Source organism: Pelobates fuscus, chromosome 4 (genome assembly GCF_036172605.1).
Source record: "Pelobates fuscus isolate aPelFus1 chromosome 4, aPelFus1.pri, whole genome shotgun sequence".
Lineage (NCBI taxonomy): Eukaryota > Metazoa > Chordata > Amphibia > Anura > Pelobatidae > Pelobates > Pelobates fuscus.
Genome location: NC_086320.1, coordinates 319,263,416 through 319,289,787, shown reverse-complemented (window position 1 = coordinate 319,289,787; position 26,372 = coordinate 319,263,416). Strand labels below are relative to the sequence as shown.

The following is a 26,372-nucleotide window of genomic DNA, read 5'->3' as shown; positions in this document are numbered from 1 at the left end:
ACTGTGTACCAGTCTCTTGGGAGAGGTGTTAGGGCTCGTCGTGCAGGTCCTGGTAAGGCGAAGTCCCTTGGGGGAGTGATGGCCAGGTCACGGAGGAATTTGTGTGGATCCCCTCCAGGTGGGTGTGTGAGTGTTCTCATATTTGACTCTAGAATACTTTGGTATACAGAGGAGTTCATGGTCGGCTCAATGACTGCAAGGTTCCCAGGTCCTGTGGTTGCAAAACAATCCCAAATCCACACCCCTCCACCACCATGATTGACAGTTGGTATGAGGTGTGCTGATATGCTGTGATTGGTCAGTGTAATGTGGCGCTGAGCATTATGGTCAAACATTTCCACTTTGGTCTCGTCTGTCCAAAGGATATTGTTTCAGAAGTCTTGTGATTTGTTCAAATGCAACTTTGCAAAGCTACATCATGTTTGTTGGTAATGTTGGAAATTAGGCAAGAAATTGAATTTGTTTTGCAAAAAATGGCAATAGTTATTTTTCCAGTTTAATGGTTTTGCACAAATATTTGAAATTCCATGTTCAATTCCCAGCTTAGAACCACATGATAGTTCCAAACATTTAAGGACCAAAACACTTCATACTTCATGATTGATTACCTGTAGATATCAAGTTTTGCATGTAAAAGGAACTAAAATAATTTGTTTTCCTATTTATTTAAGCTTTTGACAATCCTCCAGATTGTAAGATTGTTTGAGCAGGGTTCTTATTAAACCTCATGTTTTTTTTTTTTTAACATATAGGTTGTCTCTTATTTGCCATTATATCCTATATATTGTAAAGTACTGTATATGTTGGCACTATATAAATGCCTGTAATAACACAGATTCATACAGAGCGTAATAACACACGTGTAACTGCTGATAGTTTGAGTGATCAACAGTGGTTGGCTGAGGCAACATAACATAGCTGTGGTGATCTGGATACAGTAATTAATATGTATTTCATTATGAAATCTAGCAATGACAGCGTACATTGGTAAAATATGTGTGGTTTTTCAGTACTTTATTGCAGAAAGCCACACACTTTGAAGCTAGCTCAATCATGTAATAAACCAAAAATCAAACAATGTGCTATGACTAAGGGAGGGTAAACGTCTGCTGAGTCCTAACTTTTGTTTAATATTCAGTTATTTTGTAATAACCACTAAGAAATATGTGTACTCAACCTATCACCCTGCAGACATATCATAATGGCACATCAGAGCTAAAATACAGTCTACAGCATCAATCAGGTACTATTTGTACTACAAGGCTTGGAAAGGTTCTCTCTCGACTTAGGATAACAGATGGATTTTACTTTTAAATTTGGATGTGCCTCCTATATTTTGACATATGGAAAGAGGCGACCATTATTAAGTATTTCTGCTATATGATATGGCCATAGTAGGTTTAGCTGTAACATCATGGCTTACATATTTTATCCACACCCAGTTAACCAAAAGCCACCTACAGTGATGGGAGTAGCAGTCCAACTATAGTGTATCAGCTGCAGCCGCGGAGCTATGCTTTGTAAATGTGGCACTTTTAATTGGCTGAAATGTGTACTGCCAATTTATTTGAAGTCCTGTTGTATAGCCTTATAAAAGATATGCTGGAGACTTGTAAATAATTAATAACATAATGACCACTGCAAAGTTATTTTTATTACTGTTATACGGTGTTAAATAATGTTTCCAGTCCAGAAATACTTACACACAATGTGTTTTAAAACCATATTGCATATGTATATATCTATGTATAGTTATTTTCCTTCATTGAATAATATATTGCTCAGTCATTGGCAAAACATTTTTAACCCTGTTGCAAAACACAGTGTTTTGGTTCTTTTTTATAAACAATAATTGCATGTCTATTAAATACAAGCAATGTAATATATTTAGGATGTGTGATATACTGTATATGGCTTTGTAAATGAAATGAAAAGGTGTTTTTTTTCCCTCTGGAATCATTTGAGTATAGTGCTGTAGGAGCTGGTACAGTCAAAGCACACTAATTAATGTAGCGATCAATCATACAATTTTATGTATTCATTATGTAAATAGTGCTAGCATTGTATGCCTTGAAACTTGTCTTCTAATTATAGTTAAGAAAAGCAGACCTAATGGGTCAGAGAGAATAGGGCGCCCCCTAGTGAATATCTATATATACATGTGTACAAAGCATAAAATATAACTTTTAATAGTTAATGCATTAAAAATGCTTGGGGTAAGGACCCAGATACAGAAATGAAATAAAAGAAAAAATAATAACATACAAAAAATAATAATAATAAAGAAAAAATAATAATAATAGATGGGAGGATATGAATAGACGTGAGAGCGTGCTGAATGGGGATAAAGTAACTTGAGGTGATGTCTCAAGAATTACTGTATGAAAAAATACACACACCCCAAACTGCTGTCTATCTCACAATTACACACTAGACTCTTGGTTAACTCGTGCTGTACACCCTCCGTATATTCCCAGCGGCACACTATAATATGCCTCTAGAGAGGGGAATAAGCGCAACCAGAGAATAACAATAGGAGTAAGTGTATCATATAGTGGAGATCTGTCTCAGGATGATACTAGTGTATCTGTGATTGATACAGTTGTAGGAGCAATACCTCTGGGGTTGGGGAAAAAAGTTCCGGTGAGGAGAAGGCAACCAACACTATTCAGACAGTGCTAAACGGCACTAACCACCCATTTATGCAGTGGTGTCTTGGAAGGAAAATCTCTCTCTACCCACCAAACGTCCCCCCTCCTGCACCCCACTCAAATAGAGATAATACAACTTTTGGAGATGGCTGCGGGAACAAAATCTCGATGTATAGAGAGCGCTCACTAGCTGACATGCGGGGTTACCGAGGACCAGATATGACCAGCCAATATGTAGGACTTGGAGAATGGTTTTGAATTTTAAACACTAAATAAATTCCCTCTGTCCCCTTGTTGCATACAGCACCGGCTCAATACATCATTTCTCCAATTCTGTCCCCTAGTCGCCACCCCTCTAAGTCGAAGAGAAACTCTGTAACACTAGTGAGGATCAATTACGATTTGCTCAGCTTACTATCTAGTTGTCCATACAGACAGACTCGTGAACATATCCTCCCTATCTGCCTGCCTGACACGTGTTTCGGCGCCAATACAAGCGCCTTCTTCTGAGGCTAAACGGAGAGTGAAGAACGGGAGCCCCTTAAATATCCATAAAGGCTAAGTCCCGGCTGTGGGCGCGTTTGACATTTTTGCGCCCGAACACGCCGGGAACGGATAAGCCCCGCCCCTTAACTATGTGTGTATAGCTGATTGGGTAGTGGTGCTGGGACTAACCAGGCCCATTAACCCTTTCAGTGCCAGTAGCCATAATAGAGTCCTGGAGTATGAAGAATCCTAATGTATAGAGGAGGCTACTCCCGGTCAAAAAGTGCCTGTGTAACAGGTAATAGAGTGTCAAATGGTATGAAAGTACCGGCCCCAAGGAATACAGGGACCGGGGGTCATAGGGTAGCCTCCAGTCATACCGGTCCTCTAATAAGAGGCGACTACTACAGATCCATGGAATAACCGTAGTGGGATCCATTCACAGGAGGGTTAGTCGGTAGACACTAAGGGGGATTAGGTGCACCATGGGTTATTCACTGGAATATAGGGACCCCGTTGATAGAACTTAAATAAAATAAAACAGTGATGAATGAAAATGAATGAAGTATGCAAAATGAAACAATAAATATATATATAATAAATCAAAGTGGAAAAATGATGAATGAAGTGTAACGAAGGTATATACAGTCCCTAAAGGAAATATGTACAAATGTAATGTAATCATTATGTTATTAAAATCCTGGAGTGATTATTTCTCAATAAAGGGAGTGAATGTAAATCCCTCATTTAGACCATTAGGGGCCAAGGTTTTAAACCTATAAATCCAATAACACTCTCTTTTGAGCAGAGCGTTGTCCAAGTCTCCACCTCTATGACCTACAGTCACTCGCTCAATGCCAGCAAACCTAACACCCTTGGGGTCACCAGAGTGTTGGTTTCTGATATGTCTTGCCACGGGTGTATCCCTCTGGTTTCTCACGGAGTGTACATGTTCCATGATTCGCCTTTTAAAAGGGCGGATCGTTTTGCCCACATATCTGAGGCCACATTCGCAGATCAGGAGATAAACTATACCCCAAGGGTGTTAGGTTTGCTGGCATTGAGCGAGTGACTGTAGGTCATAGAGGTGGAGACTTGGACAACGCTCTGCTCAAAAGAGAGTGTTATTGGATTTATAGGTTTAAAACCTTGGCCCCTAATGGTCTAAATGAGGGATTTACATTCACTCCCTTTATTGAGAAATAATCACTCCAGGATTTTAATAACATAATGATTACATTACATTTGTACATATTTCCTTTAGGGACTGTATATACCTTCGTTACACTTCATTCATCATTTTTCCACTTTGATTTATTATATATATATTTATTGTTTCATTTTGCATACTTCATTCATTTTCATTCATCACTGTTTTATTTTATTTAAGTTCTATCAACGGGGTCCCTATATTCCAGTGAATAACCCATGGTGCACCTAATCCCCCTTAGTGTCTACCGACTAACCCTCCTGTGAATGGATCCCACTACGGTTATTCCATGGATCTGTAGTAGTCGCCTCTTATTAGAGGACCGGTATGACTGGAGGCTACCCTATGACCCCCGGTCCCTGTATTCCTCGGGGCCGGTACTTTCATACCATTTGACACTCTATTACCTGTTACACAGGCACTTTTTGACCGGGAGTAGCCTCCTCTATACATTAGGATTCTTCATACTCCAGGACTCTATTATGGCTACTGGCACTGAAAGGGTTAATGGGCCTGGTTAGTCCCAGCACCACTACCCAATCAGCTATACACACATAGTTAAGGGGCGGGGCTTATCCGTTCCCGGCGTGTTCGGGCGCAAAAATGTCAAACACGCCCACAGCCGGGACTTAGCCTTTATGGATATTTAAGGGGCTCCCGTTCTTCACTCTCCGTTTAGCCTCAGAAGAAGGCGCTTGTATTGGCGCCGAAACACGTGTCAGGCAGGCAGATAGGGAGGATATGTTCACGAGTCTGTCTGTATGGACAACTAGATAGTAAGCTGAGCAAATCGTAATTGATCCTCACTAGTGTTACAGAGTTTCTCTTCGACTTAGAGGGGTGGCGACTAGGGGACAGAATTGGAGAAATGATGTATTGAGCCGGTGCTGTATGCAACAAGGGGACAGAGGGAATTTATTTAGTGTTTAAAATTCAAAACCATTCTCCAAGTCCTACATATTGGCTGGTCATATCTGGTCCTCGGTAACCCCGCATGTCAGCTAGTGAGCGCTCTCTATACATCGAGATTTTGTTCCCGCAGCCATCTCCAAAAGTTGTATTATCTCTATTTGAGTGGGGTGCAGGAGGGGGGACGTTTGGTGGGTAGAGAGAGATTTTCCTTCCAAGACACCACTGCATAAATGGGTGGTTAGTGCCGTTTAGCACTGTCTGAATAGTGTTGGTTGCCTTCTCCTCACCGGAACTTTTTTCCCCAACCCCAGAGGTATTGCTCCTACAACTGTATCAATCACAGATACACTAGTATCATCCTGAGACAGATCTCCACTATATGATACACTTACTCCTATTGTTATTCTCTGGTTGCGCTTATTCCCCTCTCTAGAGGCATATTATAGTGTGCCGCTGGGAATATACGGAGGGTGTACAGCACGAGTTAACCAAGAGTCTAGTGTGTAATTGTGAGATAGACAGCAGTTTGGGGTGTGTGTATTTTTTCATACAGTAATTCTTGAGACATCACCTCAAGTTACTTTATCCCCATTCAGCACGCTCTCACGTCTATTCATATCCTCCCATCTATTATTATTATTCTTTCTTTATTATTATTATTTTTTGTATGTTATTATTTTTTCTTTTATTTCATTTCTGTATCTGGGTCCTTACCCCAAGCATTTTTAATGCATTAACTATTAAAAGTTATATTTTATGCTTTGTACACATGTATATATAGATATTCACTAGGGGGCGCCCTATTCTCTCTGACCCACTAGGTCTGCTTTTCTATTTATACAAACTTGTAAGGGTTAACCCCTAATTTGGTCGCCCCAGGACACATCATTAGTTGAGTCCCAGTTTGGGTATTCAGCTTACTCTTTCCTAATTATAGTTAAACTTAGAAAATGAATACTCAAGGTACACATGTTCTACCAAACACATGTCAATCAACCATTTGCTTTCTGCCATTGGATTTAAACTCCCACCACCCAACTACCCTTCTTTCATTTATGTAAGTTTATCAGAGTTATAGTCTATTAAACATTGTTTTTTCTTCTTTGAACTTTAGAACAAATTATTCATGATGGGTCACAAATAAGAATTAAATAGTAAATGTTTTAAATGGAATGGCATATTAATATTCTATCCCATTTGTAAGCATGGGTAAAAATGTTAGTATAACGCATCTCAAGAGTATTTATTTAATCAAATTTGGAATAAGGAAAAATGCTGAGTCCGTCCTGTCGGGAATAAAACTTGCCGTTGTAAGGTTTCAGCAGACCACTGGTGCATTAACCAACAGAGCTATTTCACCAGCTCATGACATGTAGTGTATCTGTTGGTATCACTCAATCATCTGGATGACTTTAATTATTCTTTGTATGACCTATCCTGTACTATTATTATTGGTGTGTGTGTACATACATGTGTGTATGTGTGTGTGTACATAACTTATTCCGCAGCACTTTACAATATTATGTAAGGGGGGATTTAAACAATTAGAGGGACAATTACAAAATAATACAGGAGCAATAGGTAGATGAGGACCCTGCTCAGACGAGCTTACCATCTAGAACAAGCATGTCAAACTCAAAGATTAGCACGGGCCAAATAAACAAGGTTTAAGTTTATGTGGGCCGCAAAAAACAAAAACAAAAAAACAACTTACATTTTTACAGAAACGTAGGTTTATTTTGAAAAGTCAAAGCAGAAACAAGAGAAAGATGCTGCGGCCTTCGACGTAATTGCTCTACTATAGAGGACTTCTAATCAAAGGCTAAGACTCTCCAAAGCCATCAGATTCTGCGGTATAGAGAAAGTTACATTGGGACCAAGGGGTGGAGACCTTGATAAAAAAAACTCTTACAAAGAGAGAGTTTTTGGATCTATAAACTCAAGACACTTTCACCCCTTGGTCTCAATGAGGGGTTCTCATATACGTCCTTTATCTCAGATTGATAGACCAATTCCACATTGTGGTTTGCTATTATATCTGTCGTTCTATCTGTAAATATGTAGATATGCCTGATACTCAGAAAATTATGTTGTATAGCACCAGTAGGTTTGTTATTATTACCATGTTGTTTGATTTTGGCTGGAGTAGCCATTACCTATATTTATATTTATTATTATCTCTTCCTATTGTAGGATTTGATATTTTGATCTGTACCTGTACTCTTTTTAGCTTTCTGTCTATTATGTGGAGGACCATTTTATTCTTTAGGAGGCATGATTCTTTATTTAATATCATCCATATGGATAATTCCTATGAATGGTGGACATGAATTATACATGTACTTCACACTTACTTGGAGGCAATTGACCCTTTAGAATAGGGATAGGTGTTTCATTCATTTTTATTATCATTATTGGTATGGTTGTGTCTCTCTGGCTATATACTATGCAAGAGAAGTACTCCCCCACCCACATCAGCTGCTGTTGTAACAGACCTCCATTTCACATCATTCATAGCTGTGACCTTGCCTTATATTTACGTTACGTTGCTGGCTGGGATTTATAGGGGTTCGGATTTATGGGACAGCATAAATGGAGGACCACTTTATTCTTTAGGAGGCATGATTCTTTATTTAATATCATCTATATGGATAATTCCTATGAATGGTGGACATGAATTATACATGTACTTTACACCTATCTGGAGGAAAATTACCCTTTAGAATAGTGATAGGTATTTTTATTATCAATATTGGTATGATTGTGTCTCTCTGGCTATATACTATGCAAGAGAAGTACTCCTCCACCCACAATATTTGCTGTTGTAACAGACCCCCATTTCACAGCATTCATAGATGTGATCTTGCTTTATATTTATGTTATGTTGCTGGTTGGGATTTGTAGGGGTTCAGATGTATTGGACAACAGATCACAACCATTAAGCAATAGAGGCTTTACCAAAGCCCTAATAGGGGGCTGGATATTCATATACCTCCTATTACTAGCCGGGTTGCAACCCACCCACGTGGGTTGCATCCAATCGCACAAACCCGAGGTGAGCCAATCAGAAGCTCCGGTTTGTGCGATCACGTGTTGTATACACTCGGCACTCGCGGTCTATACTGAATGGACATAATTATACAGCATAGACTACACCTGCTAGAATCTCCACTCTATACCTACGATAGGCTACAGGTACCCCCTTTTTTGGCACCTACGGTATTTAAGGAGTGCTAGTTACACTACTCTGTTGGTCCCTGACGAAGATGCATTACACAGGCACCGAAACGCGCGTCAGGCGTTTTGTATTTAGTTTTTTTGTTCTATATGGGCAATGGGCACTTTGGGTTTTGAGCACTCTTAATATGCTCTAAATTTATAGATTTGATTCTTTTATTTTCCACTATACCTATCTAGTTAGTTTAACAGGGAGAGAGACTTTATTAAGTTACTGTCAGCTCACTTTAATCTGACTTTCATTTCATTGGAGATTGCTCTCTTCCTGTTATCTATCCCTTTCTCTACCTAGACTAATAGGACCCCTGGTGCATATTGATTGCTTTCACCCAGGGTTCCTAGTTCCTATTAGGAGCCTCTACACTAGGGCTCCATAGGGGGAGAGTCTGGGACCTTGTACATTTTTAATGGAGTTTGGTTATATACTCCTCAAGGTTCCCACTATTTACTTGGTAGAGTGTGGTTTATAGGGACATTAGGGGGAAGGATACAGAGGTGTCAGTTTTTCCAATAAAGGTTTTTTATTTATATATTTTTTTCTCTAGTATCCTGTATCCCTCGAGCTATCTAGCATTGTGGTTTTTCCCTGTACCTTTGTGGTATAGTGGGTTTTTGATTATTTGTATATACTTTATTTTCTTTGTTTATTTTCATCTGTTCTAGCCTTACCCATTGTGGGTTGAGCCAGCCATTTATTATTTACATATTTGTTGCCTACGTGGCTATACTTATATCCAGGTGATGCACGGGGTCTCATGTTCTGTTCTATATTGAGACCCTGCAGCATCTTTCTCTTGTTTCTGCTTTGACTTATTTAGGGGTTAAGCCCCTGGAGACCCCTGGAGTCTCCTTGCGGTACACAGGATAGCGAGTCCATACTGGCACTTTCCCGTTTGGGTATAGTGTCTTAGTCTGTTCTGGCTTCCTGATTTTGTTCTTTATTTTGAAAAGTACAGCATAAAAAAAAACCAGCATTCCCCTCTACTAAATCCCAGCCCCCCCCTCTACTAAATCCCAGCACCCCCCCTCTAGCCAACAAGCAGACTCCACTCACATTGCCGCTGCCAGTATGCGACTCCGGAGTCCGGCCTCTGGTATACCCCAAATAGAGCTGTCTGCACTCTGTGCCAAAGCGGATCCTCCCGCTACTTCTTGAAACCCTGTGAAGGTGGAGCACATCAACGTCACATTGGAATGTGACGTGGCGTTGCATGCCTCCGTGCATCTCCAGGTCCTCCACTGTCCAGCCGCGGTCATCGCATCACTGACCGAAACAGTTTAGTGAATATGACGTCATATGCTGGCACCCGGCATCACTACAGACGGTGTGCGCGAGGGAGCAGTGAGGACAGGGCCGGACTGGCCCACCGGGAGACCGGGAAATTTCCTGGTGGGCCGGTTAAGCTTGGGCTGGCCAGGGGCTGCAGCACCTGTAAAAGTTTTTTTTGTTTTTTTTTATATGGCTGGGTAGCTACGATGAGCTGCATCACATAGTCGCTCCTCTCAATGAACAGACATCCAGCAAGCCGCCGGGATACCGAGTGACGTCATATCCCGGCGGCCGACAATCAGTGCAAGCAGGAGAGAAGCCTAGTGACAGCTCTCACCCAGCTCCAGACCTAATGATCACACAGGAAACCATTGGGAATGGTACTGTAGAGAGGGAAAATCTGTCATTTGTTTATGTATGTGTCAATGTGTCTCTGTTTATGGGCCAGTGTATATGTGTCAGCGTTTATGGGTCTGTGTATGTGTGTCTGTGTTTGCGTATGAGTCAGTGTATATGTTTCAGTGTCTGTATTTGTTTATGAGTCAGTGTGTCTGTGTTTATGGGTCAGGGTATGTGTGTCAGTATGTCTGTGTTTGTGTATGTGTGTCTGTATGTGTTGGGACATTGAATGTGTCAATGTGTTTATGGGTCAGCATGTGTCAGTGTGTGTATGGGTCACTTTATGTGTGTCTGTGTTGATGTCAGTGTGAAGGTTTTACTTAGTTTACAGGATATTTGAATGTCATATGCATATATAATAATATTAGTATTTACATGAATATATACTATAAGCACAATTTGTATGAGTGTTATGCTTATAATTTATATACAAAAATTAATATAAAATAAATGCATTAATATGTGTATACAGGGCCGGCCTTAGGGGTGTGCGAGCTGTGCGGCCGCACAGGGCGCCATGGAGCAGGGGGCGCCGTGGATTTAAAAAAAAAAAAAAAAACAATTTTTTTTTTTTTTTTTAAAAATTTGCAGCGGGGCGGAGCTTACCGTGCGGCGGGGGCGGAGCTAAAAGCACCGGAAAACTGCTGCAGGGGAAGCAGGAAGGAGTCCCTGCTTCCCCACCAGTCACCAGGAGCTGCACTGCCTCCACAATGAACTCCACAGGTAACTGTGATTGTCAGGTGAGTGTGACTCTCTGCCTGTGTGTATTACTGTCTGTGTGTGTATGACTGTCTGCCTGTGTGTGTCTCTGTGTATGACTGTCTGCCTGTGTGTGTGTGTGTCTGTGTATGACTGTCTGCCTGTGTGTGTGTGTGTGTGTCTGTGTATGACTGTCTGCCTGTGTGTGTGTGTCTGTGTATGACTGTCTGCCTGTGTGTGTGTGTGTGTGTCTGTGTATGACTGTCTGCCTGTGTGTGTCTGTGTGTGTATGACTGTCTGCCTCTGTGTGTGTCTGTGTGTATGACTGTCTGCCTCTGTGTGTGTCTGTGTGTATTACTGTCTGCCTCTGTGTGTCTGTGTGTGTATGACTGTCTGCCTCTGTGTGTGTCTGTGTGTATGACTGTCTGCCTCTGTGTGTGTCTGTGTGTATTACTGTCTGCCTCTGTGTGTGTCTGAGTGTATTACTGTCTGTGTCTGTGTGTATGACTGACTGTCTGCCTGTGTGTGTCTGTGTGTGTGAGACTGTCTGCCTGTGTGTGTGTGTGTGTATATGACTGTCTGCCACTGTGTGTCTGTGTGTATTACTGTCTGCCTCTGTGTGTGTGTCTGTGTGTATGACTGTCTGCCTCTGTGTGTGTCTGTGTGTATGACTGTCTGCCTCTGTGTGTGTCTGTGTGTATGACTGTCTGCCTCTGTGTGTGTCTGTGTGTATTACTGTCTGCCTCTGTGTGTGTCTGAGTGTATTACTGTCTGTGTCTGTGTGTATGACTGACTGTCTGCCTGTGTGTGTCTGTGTGTGTGAGACTGTCTGCCTGTGTGTGTGTGTGTGTGTATATGACTGTCTGCCACTGTGTGTCTGTGTGTATTACTGTCTGCCTCTGTGTGTGTGTCTGTGTGTATGACTGTCTGCCTCTGTGTGTATGACTGTCTGCCTCTGTGTGTATGACTGTCTGCCTCTGTGTGTATGACTGTCTACCTTTGTGTGTATGACTGCCTCTGTGTGTATGGCTGTCTGCCTCTGTGTGTATGGCTGTATGGCTGTCTGCCTGTGTGTGTCTTTGTGTATGACTGTCTGCGTGTTTGTCTGTGTGTATTACTGTCTGCCTCTGTGTGTGTCTGTGTGTATTACTGTCTGTGTCTGTGTGTATGACTGACTGTCTGCCTGTGTGTGTCTGTGTGTGTGTGTGTATGACTGTCTGCCTGTGTGTGTGTGTGGATGTCTTCCTGTGTGTGTGTATGGCCGTCTGACTCTGTGTGTGTGTGTGTGTGTGTGTGTGTGTGTGTGTGTGTGTGTGTCACATACAACCAATACACGCATATCACACACTGTTAATACACCCATTACAAATATCACACATAGCATACATATCACACACAGTCATCACACCTACTATCACATACACAGACAACACAAACATTACAGCATACATGGATGACGGGGGGGGGAGGGGGGGGCGCTGTGAAGATTTTTCGCACAGGGCGTCAAAATGCCTAAGGCCGGCCCTGTGTGTATATATGCATAAAACTAATTGTATAAAATAAATTGTATTGAATAAAAATTATTATTGGCATTACTTAGTACTGACCCATATTTCTTAATCCAGTTGTTAAAATCATGGGCATACAGTCTAAAACAGGCCCAACCCTAGCCTATGGCAACTAAGTGGCTGCCACTGCCCTGTACTTTGAGGGCTCTCACTTGGCAGGTGCACAAATAGGTGCACAAATATACTGGTAAGAGCATGAATGGGCAGCAAGGGAAATATGTACTCACTGTGTATGGATTTAGTAAATAACTCCCTAATTTGGTATCTTTAAATATGGCATAAGGATAGGAAATTAGCATCTATCTACTAAACAGCTGAAAGATCAAATCATTTTGATATTTCATCTGTTTAATAGATGACGCCTTAAATTGGTTCCCTTATGTAGATTTGTCATATTTAAGGATACTGAATTAGGGAGCCATTTAGTAGATAGCTCCCTTATTTGGCTATCAGACTGCAAGGGGATGGTCCCAAACTAATTCAAAGATGTGATGATTTCTCTTGAAATCACTAGTTTTATGAATTGGGGGCACGCAGTTAACACCTAAAGCACTTTAGCAAGCTGAAGGGGGCTTCAGGGGTCATTCAAGTTGCAGGAAGAATTTTTAATGTTAAGTCTTTCTTTCCACTTCTGTATTTGCGTGCTATACTGAAGTGATGCATTATAGGGCTGGTAAAAAAATGTTTTCCAGGGCTGCTCTTTATTCCCAGTCCGGCCCTGAGGAGCAGGAAGATTGAGCTCCCCGAGCGACCTCTCAGAGATCAACTCTATGCGAAGGAGGTGTGTTGCACTGTTTGAGGCAAATGGGGGTCACACCAGATACTGACTGGTTTTTGGACCCCCCCCCTGGGTCCGCCCAATACAGTACAACTGCACATTTTAAAATGGCCTTTCATTGTGTCCAGCATAAGGCACACCTTTGCAATAATCATGCTGTCTAATCAGCATCTTGATATGCCACACCTGTAAGGTGGATGGATTATCTTGGCAAAGGAGAAGTGCTCAGTAACATAGATTTGTGAACAATATTTGAGAGAAATAGGCCTTTTGTGTACATAGAAAAAGTCTTAGATCTTTGAGTTCACCTCATGAAAAATGAGGGCAAAAGTGTTGCGTTTATAATTTTGTTCAGTGTGTGTAAATATGTGTGTGTGTGTATATATATATTCCAAATAGCATTAATATGTTATTTTGAGTGAACTGTGTATTTTTCACTATAACAATCAGCTGTGCATTTAGAGATCAAGTGAATAAGTAAGTGTTAAAAATGTTTTGGTTCCAAACTTAGAATTCTACAATAAATTCCAGCAGCTTCAAGCCAGTTCCTATCTCCTATGGCCTAGTCATCCATCCTTTATATATTTAGGCACTGAGCAAGAACCCTTTTCTGGATTAACATAAATACAGCTCCACATTTCGGTAACCTTAATTATAGATTGGCTTGCCAGATGGTGTACAAGAGTATACAATGCCCACACATCTGCCAATCCTAGAGTTATCTTTTTGCCCAGTAAACTGGTGCAACCCAGCCCTCATACTTTACCATACACAGGTTCGACAAAAATGAGAATTTGGGTGATTTTGATTTAAAAACACTAACATGAGTACATTTTATTGCTTATTACTTTACTAAAAGGGGTGTTATCGGAAACCACACGGAATATGGCAAGACGAATTTTGAGAAGGAAACCTGAGAACGGTGATCTTGTTTACACTTTTGGTTTTTTTTTCTACTTGTTTCTTATGTATAAAGGGACACTATAGTCACCAGAACAACTACCGTTTAAGCTGGCTTTTTGCTGGAAACACTGTCTTTTCAGAGAAAAAGCAGTGTTTACATTACAGCCTAGTCAGTGGCATACATACCAGGGTCGCAGGGGTCGCGGCTGCGACCGGGCCCGGCCCACCAGGGGGCCCGGCCGCCCCTGCGACCCGGTATGTACGCTCTCCGCCAGCCTCTTCTCCTGGGGGGCCCAGGAGCCGGCCACCTCCGGGCCCCCCGAGGCTGGCCCTGCTTACACCAGGCGGCCGGCTGGTGCGCGAGGGAGCACTCTCCCCTGAGTGCTTCCTCTTCAGCTCCCTCGCGCACCGCACTGATACCGGAGCCGGAAGATGACGTCATCTTCCGGCGCCGGTATCAGTACGCGGCGCGCGAGGGAGCTGAAGAGGAAGCACTCAGGGGAGAGTGCTCCCTCGCGCGCCCGCAGGACCAGCCAGCCCGCCGGGTGACCGGCCCCCCCAGGAGCCCAGCAGCACCACTGGACCCCAGGGAATTCCCTCAGCACTCCAAAGGTAAGGAGGCTGGGGGGATTAAATAAAAAAAAAAAACATGTGTAAGTGTGTGTGAGTGTTAGTGTGTGTGTGTGAGTGTGAGTGTGAGTGTTAGTGTGTGTTAGTGTTAGTGCGTGTGAGTGTGTGTGTGAGTGAGTGTGTGTGTGAGTGAGTGTGTGTGTGAGTGAGTGTTAGTGTGTGTGTGTGTGTGTGTGTGAGTGAGTGAGTGTTAGTGTGTGTGTTAGTGTGTGTGAGTGTTAGTGTGTGTGTGTGAGTGTTAGTGTGTGAGTGTGTGTTAGTGTTAGTGCGTGTGAGTGTTAGTGTGTGTGTGTTAGTGTGTGTGTGAGTGAGTGTTAGTGTGTGTGTGTGAGTGAGTGAGTGAGTGAGTAAGTGTTAGTGTGTGTGTGTGTGTTAGTGTGTGTGTGTGTTAGTGTGTGTGAGCGTTAGTGTGTGTGTGTGTGTGTTAGTGTGAGTGTTTGTGTTAGAGTGTGTGCTAGTGAGTGTCAGTGAGTGTGTTACTGTGTGTGTCTGTTACTGAGTGTGTTTGTGTGTGTGTGTGTGTTAGTGAGTCTGTTTGATGTCTGTTAGTGAGTGTGTGTTTGTCAGTGAGAGTGTATGTTTTGTAAGTGAGTGTGTATGTATGTCTGCCGCTGAGTGTGTCTTTGTCAGTAAATGTGTGTGTCTGTTAGCTAGTGTGTATGCATTTGTTCGTGAGAGTGTGTGTGTGTGTGTCTTCAGCACTTACCTTTCTCCAGCGCCGGACTCCCATGGCGCTGGGGATCCCTCCGCCTCACAGCTCCGAATGCGCATGCACGGCAAGAGCCGCGCACGCATTCAAACCGCCCATAGGAAAGCATTACTCAATGCTTTCCTATGGACGTTCAGTGTCTTAAAATGGCGGAAGCGCCTCTAGCGGCTGACAGTGAGACAGCCACTAGAGGCTGGATTAACCCTCAGTGAAACATAACAGTTTCTCTGAAACTGCTATGCTTTCAGCTGCAGGGTTAAAACTAGAGGGACCTGACACCCAGACCACTTAATTGAGCTGATGTGATCTGGGTGTCTGTAGTGGTCCTTTAAGTGTGTGTGCATCTGCATGCAGTGGCGTACATACCGCGGTCGCAACCCCTGCGACCAGGTGCCCGCCGCCATGTGTTGCTGCCCCGGCCCGCGCAGAGTAAGCGCGAGGGGGGGGGGGGCCCACGGATCAATTTTCGCACCGGGGCCCCATGGGTCATGTGTACGCCACTGAGCCTAGTGATAACTTCAGGGCTGTGTTTGAATCATGCTGACTCTGCCCCTGATCTGCCTCTTTGTCAGTCTCAGCCAATCCTGTGGAAAAGCATTGTGATTGGATCAGGCCACCACTTCTGATGATGTCAGCAGACAGCTTGTTTTTCTGAGGCAAACAGCATGCAGAGCTACAGCTTCAGGCTTAAATACAAGTGAGATTTTGCTATAATTATGGAGGCATGAGTTGCTCAGGGCGGCTAGATGGTGGTTTTAACACTATAGGGTCAGGAATACATGTTTGTGTTCCTGACCCTATAGTGTTCCTTTAACCCCTTAAGGACCAAACTTCTGGAATAATAGGGAATCATGACATGTCCCACATGTCATGTGTCCTTAAGGGGTTAAGTTTTCCACTGATACTGTATACACACCTCACAATGTGCTTTTCTGTCATTAAAATCCTCTATTGCCTAATCGTGAATGCATTCAAAATAATGTTTTCTTTAACAAAAATGAAAATAAATAAAAACACTAATATGTTTAATATGTCCCTAAAAACCTACCCTTGCTATAGATGATAAGTTACTTCCAGGCTCCTCTAAAGAAACCAATTACAGAGATCATTTTCAATGCTGTGCTTTTTCAGTGATGTCAATTAACTAGTGGATCTGAATCAATCTATCAAATAGCAGAAACCTACGAAAATAACCTATTTTTGTAATTTAATGTAACAGGGATTAGTATTAATAGTTAAACCCAAATCAATTGTTGTCATATAACTAAACCAGTACATGACATACCAACTTCAAGCTAAGAGTGGTTTAGCACTGTGATCTTAAATGACCTCTAATGTGCTTTCAATTAGTGAAAATAATTTCTAATCAGTATCATCTACTTAGAAAAGGAAGCTAGAACAGAATATAAAATGAAGTATTCGACAACATGGGCATACATCCTATAATAATTGTTTCTTATAAAGGCTTGGCGCTGGAGTCTTGACAAATCTTAAGGCATGCATAAACATACTTTTAAGTTGATTCCTGTTATTAGGTTATGTTTTTAAATTTGATTGTGTTTCGCTGACAGTGTAATTTGTTATTATAACTGTACAGACAATATTTTGTTAGAGATATAGTTTTCAGTGGTACTTGAGGTACTGCCAAGGATGCCAGCTTCTCCCTCTCTGGGCTCAGTTCAAACAATAACGGTCTTGGCAAATTCCCGACACATAACAGTTTCTGAATGGTACGTACCTTGCTAAGGATGTATATAACGTCACCATATTTAAAAGACAGCTCATCCGGATGATCTGCTTTGCAGTCCCACAATCCTCTGTAGAAATTTTCATAGTCTGTGTCTTTTCCTGGAAAAGATTTAAGAAATAATATTTTTACGGAAAGCTCTTTTGGGGCAAGCATGCAAATTCAAGAATATCTTTTGGAGGACTCAAACAAAACATGAGATTCTTGGTAAATGGAAGTGTCAATAGTGGAACATTTCACATCATGATGGTCAAAGCCATAAAAGGCAGAGACTGTCCCTGAACTCTGTCTGGATGTCCTGCCTAAAGAAATGAGGATCAAGCTTTGGCTTTATGGGTGCTTGGCTTATGGGTTTTTAGGTCAGTGCGTGCGATACTGATGTGAAGCTCCTTGGCCCTGAGGTTGCTAGGTGCAGCATCCAATTGCGGGGCTGCATACACTGACAATTATGAACTGGCTTTTGCTAAAAATGTTTTTCCTTTGAAGCCTTCCTCACTGAACTCAATGACCAGGTGAGGAATGAGATGACCAGAGAGGGTGCATACAGGAGATGTCACCAGTAGTGGGCACAATTGCATTACATGTATGTACCTAATTACAAGTCTAAACCCATAGGGGGCGCTACACTGCCTATGCTTTTTCACTACACAGGTAATACATGTAATATTATACTTTGTTCTGTGCAATATGTGATTTTCCTCACAATATAGGCAGAATTTTCAAAAAGCTGGATGTTGTCATACACCCTTCATGGTGACAGAAGAAAAAAACTATATGTACAAATTTTTTTTTTTATTGTCACGTCAATTTATTTCAGGCCAAAAATCCACGAAAAGACAACAGACAATTAACATTTGCTTGTGTGCATAGCCTAGTGGTAACACAGTGACAATGGATGTGGTGGTAGTGCTGCCATACACCCCATTAACTGATTGATTGCTTAGCGTTCATCCTTTAACATGCAGACTAATATATGGTTCTCGTTACGTTTGTCAAGCGCTGCAATCTGTGTTCAGCATGAATTATATATAGCCATAATATGTTCTGCTATCATGACAAAGGAAAAAGAGGTCATTTTGGTTTGAATATATTTGGCTTATCAAGAGTTAATATGTAATGTGAAGAACAGTACTCGTTAAATAAATAAGTAAAACGATAATTGTGTCAAATATTTTGACAAGATAGCATGTGTAAAACAATGGCAATCTGCATGTAAATGGCACAGCCTGATTTTGATGGAATCATAGCCACACCGGATCAGAACTGCCAGTCTAGGTTTGTTATATGATTCTTGAACAGCAGGCTTACTGGATTCACCAGCACTTCACAGCTCCCATTTGCATATCATTAGCAAATTTTAAGCATAATGTATAGCTCACAGATAAATTAGGGGAGAACAGGTTTATCATGCTACAGTGCACAGACGATTTCTGTGCTTAAACACGGAAGGAAATAAATGCACATAAATTAAAATAAAATAAATACCCTTATAAAATTACCATAACGGGTTTTGAAGATTCATGTCTCCAAATCCTACAAATGTACGGGTTCAGATTTTTTTTTTGTGCAGCTGTGATGGTAGGATTTGTCCTCAAAATGCAAAAATTAAGAGATAGCATTTGCATATAAAAGCTTTTCTTATATTTTAGCGTTATTAGTGATACAGAAATCAAATATTATAGATATATTTCTGACAAATTTAACTCAAAGTTTAAGGGTCTGGAAGAACGACCAAAGACATTAGCAGGTTATTATCGCCAGAAAATATAACTAGGGGGGAAGAGGGGAGTAGGCCTAATCCCAGTTGTGATGGTTTATCATTTAAAATCATAATAATAACTGTTTAAGAAAGATGACAAAAACAAAACATATTATAATTAGTGATGTCGCGAACATAAAATTTTCAGTTCGCAAACTGCGAACGCGAACTTCCGCAAATGTTCGCGAACGGGCGAACCCGGCGAACCGCCATAGACTTCAATAGGCAGGCGAATTTTAAAACCCACAGGGACTCTTTCTGGCCACAATCGTGATGGAAAAGTTGTTTCAAGGGGACTAACACCTGGACTGTGGCATGCCGGATGGGGATCCATGGCAAAACTCCCATGGAAAATTACATAGTTGATGCAGAGTCTGGTTTTAATCCATAAAGGGCATAAAACACCTAACATTCCTAAATTGTTTGGAATAACGTGCTTTAAAACATCAGGTATTATGTTGTATCGATCAGGTAGTGTAAGGGTTACGCCCGCTTCACAGTGACAGACCAAACTCCCCGTTTAACGCACCGCAAACAACCGCAAACAGTCCATTTGCACAACCGCAAACTCCCCATTTGCACAAGGTTGGATACCAAGCTAGCCATGTCCCGTTCCTTGTCCTCACTGATGTCATTGAAGGTCTCTTCCTCCACCCAGCCACGTACAACACCAAGGGTCCCCGAAAGGTGACAACAAGAACCCTGTATTTTTTTTAAATGTACACTACTGTTACACCACATATGAGTTGCACTGGTGTGACACTGTGCCCGGGCAGGCCCTGAAACGCACACGTGTGAAGGAAACTGACTGCTATTATTTCACAGTCAAATTTCTAGTTTTTTTTTTAATGTACACTACTGTTACACCACATATGAGTTGCACTGGTGTGACACTGTGCCCTGGCAGGCCCTGAAACGCACACGTGTGAAGGAAACTGACTGCTATTATATTACAGTCAAAAAAGTTGTTGTTTTTTTAAATGCAAGCTATTGTGACACCAGATATGAGTGGTGGCACTGGGCAAGTGGGCACAGTATACGCTGTGAGCCTGACACACACGCTGGCAGGCAGGCAACTGCAATTAGATTACACAGGAAAAAAAAAAGCAGACTGATGTCCTTACCACAGAGATCAGATGAGTCCTTCAGGACTGTAGTGGACACTGAATACACTAGCCTAGCTATCAATTTCCCTATTAAATCAGCAGCAGCTACACTGTCCCTCCTCTCACTAAGAATGCAGCTTCCGGGGGGCGGGGCCTAGCTGTCATGGAGGAAAGACGCACTTCGTGTGAGCTCCCTCAATATCTCACTTTAAGCAGTTATCAACAAGCGAATTTCACCCCAGAAGGGGATGACCCAGCAATGTTGCTCCTACCTGACCGACCCGACATGCTTAATAGCGGTCAGGTAGATGGTAATCAGTCACACGGGCAAACAAGACAGGAAAGGGTTAAAGATAAATTCAGAGTCAAGAACAAAGCCATGGTCAATACCAAAATAAACAAAATAGATCAAGGAACGCACTAAAGGGAACTGACACAGAAACCACGATAGGACAAAGTGGATAGGGCTAGGGAAGTTTAAATATCCTTTAACATTTGATTGGCCCACGTCATGCCTACGCCCCCAAAACGTTCGTGTGTGGGGGTGCAGGAGTGACGTGGGCCAATGGGAGCCTGAATCAACTTTTGGCTCCCACTGCCCCTTTAAGAGCGAGCTCGTGACTCGAGCCGTGCTCCTAATGGCCAGGCAGGCAACGTGACCGATCACTGCAGTCAGTGCACGCGGCTAAGTCAGAAGAGGAGATCAAGCCGCATGCGGCTCGTGTGGAGGCAGGAGTGATCCAGCCACGCGCGGCTCAAGCTTAGGAGCCAGGTCAGTCCCAGGATAAGGTAAATACAGCCACAACCACTTATCCCAATCACACACCTTTCCTAACGTCCTATCCCATTAAAAGCATATTACCGCGTATTTAATAAAACAGATAGACCCCCTACTTCATCACAGTTACCGATCGATGGTTCGATATTCTGAGCCCTCTCTGATTTACTGTACACGACTATTCGATATTCCCACAAATTTTATATAGCATTTTATGTTTGTTTGAGACCACCTTAAAAATATTGGATATCGCTAAAAATCATGATCACTATATACTTTCTCTACAAACCTCTAAAACTAACCAAACTACTCATCCATCCGCTATACCACTTTTTCCCACCTAGAACTAGTGCCCAGTTAAAATACTTGACTCTTACTTACCCACACTCAGTCATGCCACACACATTTCACCACTACTCTCATTGAATCCCTCTGACTACGGCTAAATTCATCTTCTACATCAGAACACTACTCCTAAGCAGGGCCGGACTGGGGATACAAAGCAGCCCTGGAAAAAAAAAAATCTATGCCAGCCCCATAAGTCATTGCGCCATATATTGTCGCATGTAATATGTAAGGCTATGTCTTGCCACCCCAGATGATTTTGTTTATATATATATATATATATATATATATATATATATATATATATATATTGTTTTTTCTAATATAAAATATTGGTCCTTTCAGAGTAAAACATTTAATTATACAGTAAGCATAAACACACATGCAGACACAGACAATCTCACTGACACACACAAGCTCATTGATACACAGCCTCATAGACAAACAATTTCACTAATATACATACAGGGCCGGTGCAAGGATTTTTGCCGCCCTAGGCAAAAAAATTTTTGCCGCCCCCCCCATATGTCCAGCCCACCATGTGACATCACAATGCCCCGCCCATATGCTCTGCCATATGGGCCAACGCCAGTCTTCACAAAGTGTCTTATCTGAAAAGACAGTGTGTTTACATTAAAAAGCCTACAGGCACAGGCTATAGACACCAGAACCACTACATTATGCTGTAGTGCTTCTGGTGACTATAGTATCCATTTAATGTGAGGTAAATTAGAGATTAGTGCCACTAATAATATATTGGATTGCCTACTTACCACCAGATAAGGACAAGAGGCTGATGATGGGCTCAGTCTGGCTCCACAGGTCTGGTGTAGAAGAGGCTCTCTGGAGACTTTTTTTAACAGTGCTCACAACAATTAACGAACAGGAAGCAGCTCCGTTTTTTTAGGGCCCCTTACACAGCTCAAGGTCTGGGCCCCCAGGGGGCATACGCCTACAATGCCCACCCATAAATCCACCTACATGGCCCATCCATGAGTTGGGGATGTTTTATGTGTGCAATTTGTGTAAGGGATGTAGTGTGTTTATAGGGGATGTAGTGTGTGTTTGCGTGTAAGGAATACATTGTATGTTTCTGTGTGTGTGTGTGTGTGTGTGTGTGTAAGGGGTGCAAGGTTTGTTTCTGTGTATGTAATTGAATGCAGTGTGTGTCTGTAAGGGGTGCATTGATTGTGTAAGAGAACGTAAAGGATGAATTGTGTGTTTCGGGTGTGTCTGTGTGTGAGTAGGAATGCATTGTATGTTTCTGTGTGTGTGTGGGGGGGATGCATTGTGTATGTGTGTAGTGTAAAAGAGAGGGTTTGTGGGGTAGGATAGGGACTGAGATGGGAACAGCTTTCTTTTTTTAAAAAAAAAATCATAGTGCTCTCCCCTCAATTATTGATTTCCCCTTCCCTTCTGTCCCTCCGTGTTCTCCCCTTCTGTCACTTAGTGCTCTCCCTTGGCCCCCTGTCCCTCTGCAGTCCCCCTTGGTGGTCTTCTCACTCCCCCCTCCCCCTTTAGTGGTCCTCCCTCTCCCAAACCCCTTAGTGGTCCTCTCTCTCCCAAACCCCTTAGTAGACCTTCCCCTACTCCCCCCACCCCCTTAGTGGTAATCACCCTCCTCCCCTCTCCTTAGTAGTCCTCCCTCCTTACCCCCCTTAGTGGTCCTTATCCCCCCCAACCTCCCATAGTGGTCCTTATCCCCCCCAACCTCCCATAGTGGTCCTTATCCCCCCCAACCTCCCATAGTGGTCCTTATCCCCCCCAACCTCCCATAGTGGTCCTTATCCCCCCTCCCTCCCCTAGTGGTCCTTATCCCCCCTCCCCTAGTGGTCCTTATCCCCCCTCCCCTAGTGGTCCTTATCCCCCCCTCCCCTAGTGGTCCTTATCCCCCCCTCCCCTAGTGGTCCTTATCCCCCCCTCCCCTAGTGGTCCTTATCCCCCCCCCAACCTCCCCTAGTGGTCCTTATCCCCCCCAACCTCCCATAGTGGTCCTTATACCCCCCCCATCCCTCCCCTAGTGGTCCTTATACCCCCCCATCCCTCCCCTAGTGGTCCTTATACCCCCCCCCATCCCTCCCCTAGTGGTCCTTATACCCCCCCCATCCCTCCCCTAGTGGTCCTTATACCCCCCTCCCCTAGTGGTCCTTATACCCCCCTCCCCTAGTGGTCCTTATACCCCCCCCCCATCCCTGGTGGTCCTTATACCCCCCTTCCCTAGTGGTCCTTATACCCCCCCCCTCCCTTAGTGGTCCTTATACCCCCCCCCTCCCTTAGTGGTCCTTATACCCCCCCTCCCTTAGTGGTCCTTATACCCCCCCCCTCACTTAGTGGTCCTTATACCCCCCTCCCTTAGTGGTCCTTATACCCCCCCTCCCTTAGTGGTCCTTATACCCCCCCCCTCCCTTAGTGGTCCTTATACCCCCCCCCCCTCCCTTAGTGGTCCTTATACCCCCCCTTAGTGGTCCTTATACCCCCCCCCTCCCTTAGTGGTCCTTATACCCCCCCTTAGTGGTCCTTATACCCCCCCCTCCCTTAGTGGTCCTTATACCCCCCCCCCCTCCCTTAGTGGTCCTTATACCCCCCCCCTCCCTTAGTGGTCCTTATACCCCCCCCCCTCCCTTAGTGGTCCTTATACACCCTCCCTCCCTTAGTGGACCTTATACCACCCCCCCCCGTTAGTGGTCCTTATTCCCCCCCCCTTCCCTTAGTGGTCCCGATACCCCCCCCTCCTCCCTTAGTGGTCCTTAATACCCCCCCCTCTCCCTTAGTGGTCCTTAATCCCTCCCTCCCTCCCTTAGTGGTCCTTAACCCCCCCCCCTAGTGGTCCTTAAACCCCCCCCCCTCCCCCTTAGTGGTCCTTACCCTCCCCTCCTGCCCATGTAGCGTGGCCGGGCAGCGGGACGCGGGACAGGAACCTTTGTTTACTGTACCCGGCCGCCGGCGGAATGACAGGAAATGCTCACTGAGTGAGCATTTCCTGTCATTCCGCCGGCGGCGGGTACAGGAAACAAAGGTTCCTGTCTCGCGTTCCGCGCCGCCCGGCCACTCTACATGGAGAGACCGGCAGGAGGGAGCGCTCTGCGCTTCCCTCCTGCCGGTCATAAACCCGGCCGCCCTCCATGCAGCAGTGCTGCGCCGCCTGGGGCTTGCTAAAGCGCTCAGGCGGCGCAGCATGAGGAGGCGCAGCGGGGACAGGGATCCGGCGCCCCCTGCTAAGTTGCGCCCTAGGCGGCTGCCTAGGTCGCCTTACAGGTGGCGCCGGCCCTGTATACATAAGCTCATTGACATAAAAACACAAGCTCACTCACTAGCAGGCACACACACACATGCAAGCAAGCTCACTCACTAGCAGGCGCACACTCACACAGTTTAATGTAGTGGTTCTGGTGTCTATAGCCTGTCCCTGCAGGCTTTTGAATGTAAACACTGACTTTTCAGAGAAAAGGCAGTGTTTACATTGCTTCCTAGTGACACCTCTAGTGACAGACACTCAGACGGTCACTAGAGGCGCTTCCTGTGTCAGTGCGGATTGGCTGAGATCATCAAGCTTGATGATCTCAGTCATAGAGGCAGAGACCAGCACGACGTTGGAAACAAAAAAAGGTGAGTAAAACACTATTTTTAAAAACACACACAGACACCACGACTGACACACACACACACCATGACAGACACACACACACCATGACACAGACCATGACACAGACAGACACACACACACCATGACAGACACACACACACACACCGTGACACAGACAGACACACACACCATGATACAGACACACCGTGACACAGACACACACACACATGTCTTGCACACATTCTCAGAATGGGGAATGTAAGAATTAATATATAAGGAAGATGTAAATATATGGAGCTTTATTCCAGATTTTTTTCTCTTTTTTCTCTTTATTATGAATGTAATAATTTAGATGTATATACTTGCTTTAGTGTATTTTTATTTTATTGTATTTTATTTTGATAATGACTATATATAACATAGTCTATATATATAATTTATATATATATATTTTTACATTTTTTTTATATTTATACATTGAATATATTTTTCTGTAGTTTTTAACATGATGATAATGGATACTTTTATCCACAATTGTGCTATCCAGAGTTCTTTTAACTTCTTTCCCCCTCATATGCCTCTATTTGCCCATATGTCTCCGGGAGAACTGAAGATTCATGACCGTCATCCATTTCCGGGTATTTGGAGCGCACGTCTGGAACGCAAGGGGCGTGCGTGCGTGATGACGACATCGCGTCCAAGCAGGAAGTGCCACCCGAATAGAGAAGAAACACCGTCCGGGAATAATTGATTAATGAACTCCGGGAGGGGATATATAAGAACTGGCGGGGGGGAATGTTTTTTATACATATTTCTGCTGTTATTGATGCACCAAGTCCCTGAGGAAGTCCCATCTTAGGACGAAACGCGTAGGACGCCCAGTGGTGATATGCTCATTGCTTTTAACTTATATGTAAGTTATTAAATTCTTTTTGTACTTTACTCTGGAATTGCACTTCATTTTTTCCATATATTTTCTCTTTTGAGCAAATATTCTGATTGACTGATGGGAGTGTGAAGAATCAGAAGAAAAAAGATTTCATTCAAGGCTGTTTTACATCTGATAATTTGTGAGTGGCCAATTGTAAACTATACAACTTCACTTACTCTCACACAGTTAAACGCTATGTTTCTCTATTTGATCTGTATTTAGCAGATGATCCCCTACTCTATTATGTATTTGTATTGAAGACAAGAGGAAGTCTTTGGGGACCTTTTTCTGGAAACTTTACCCTACACAGGGAAGTTCCGTTTTGTTTATCAACTATCACTGTTTTTCACTGGGGTTGTGCGCACATATTCTGTTTGTTTGTACACACACACGACACAGACACACACGCCATGACACAGACACACATCCTGACACAGACAGACACACACACACACCATGACACAGACAGAGAGACACACACACACCATGACACAGACACACACCATGACACAGACAGACACACACACCATGACACAGACAGACACACACACACAGCATGACAGACAGACACACACACCATGACACAGACAGACACACACACACACACAGCATGACACAGACACACACACAGCATGACACACACACACAGCATGACACAGACACTTGTTGCT

At 43.4% G+C, this 26,372-nt stretch overlaps 1 protein-coding gene across 1 annotated transcript in view; it reads right to left on the bottom strand.

Moving 5' to 3' along the window:
- SKAP2 (src kinase associated phosphoprotein 2) overlaps positions 1-26,372 on the bottom strand; it is a 234,676-nt gene that overhangs the window by 30,250 nt on the left and 178,054 nt on the right. Inside the window, exon 11 of the mRNA XM_063450704.1 lies at positions 17,191-17,300. Within this exon, the coding sequence (XP_063306774.1) occupies positions 17,191-17,300 (110 nt within the window). The remainder of the gene's footprint in view (positions 1-17,190; positions 17,301-26,372) is intronic.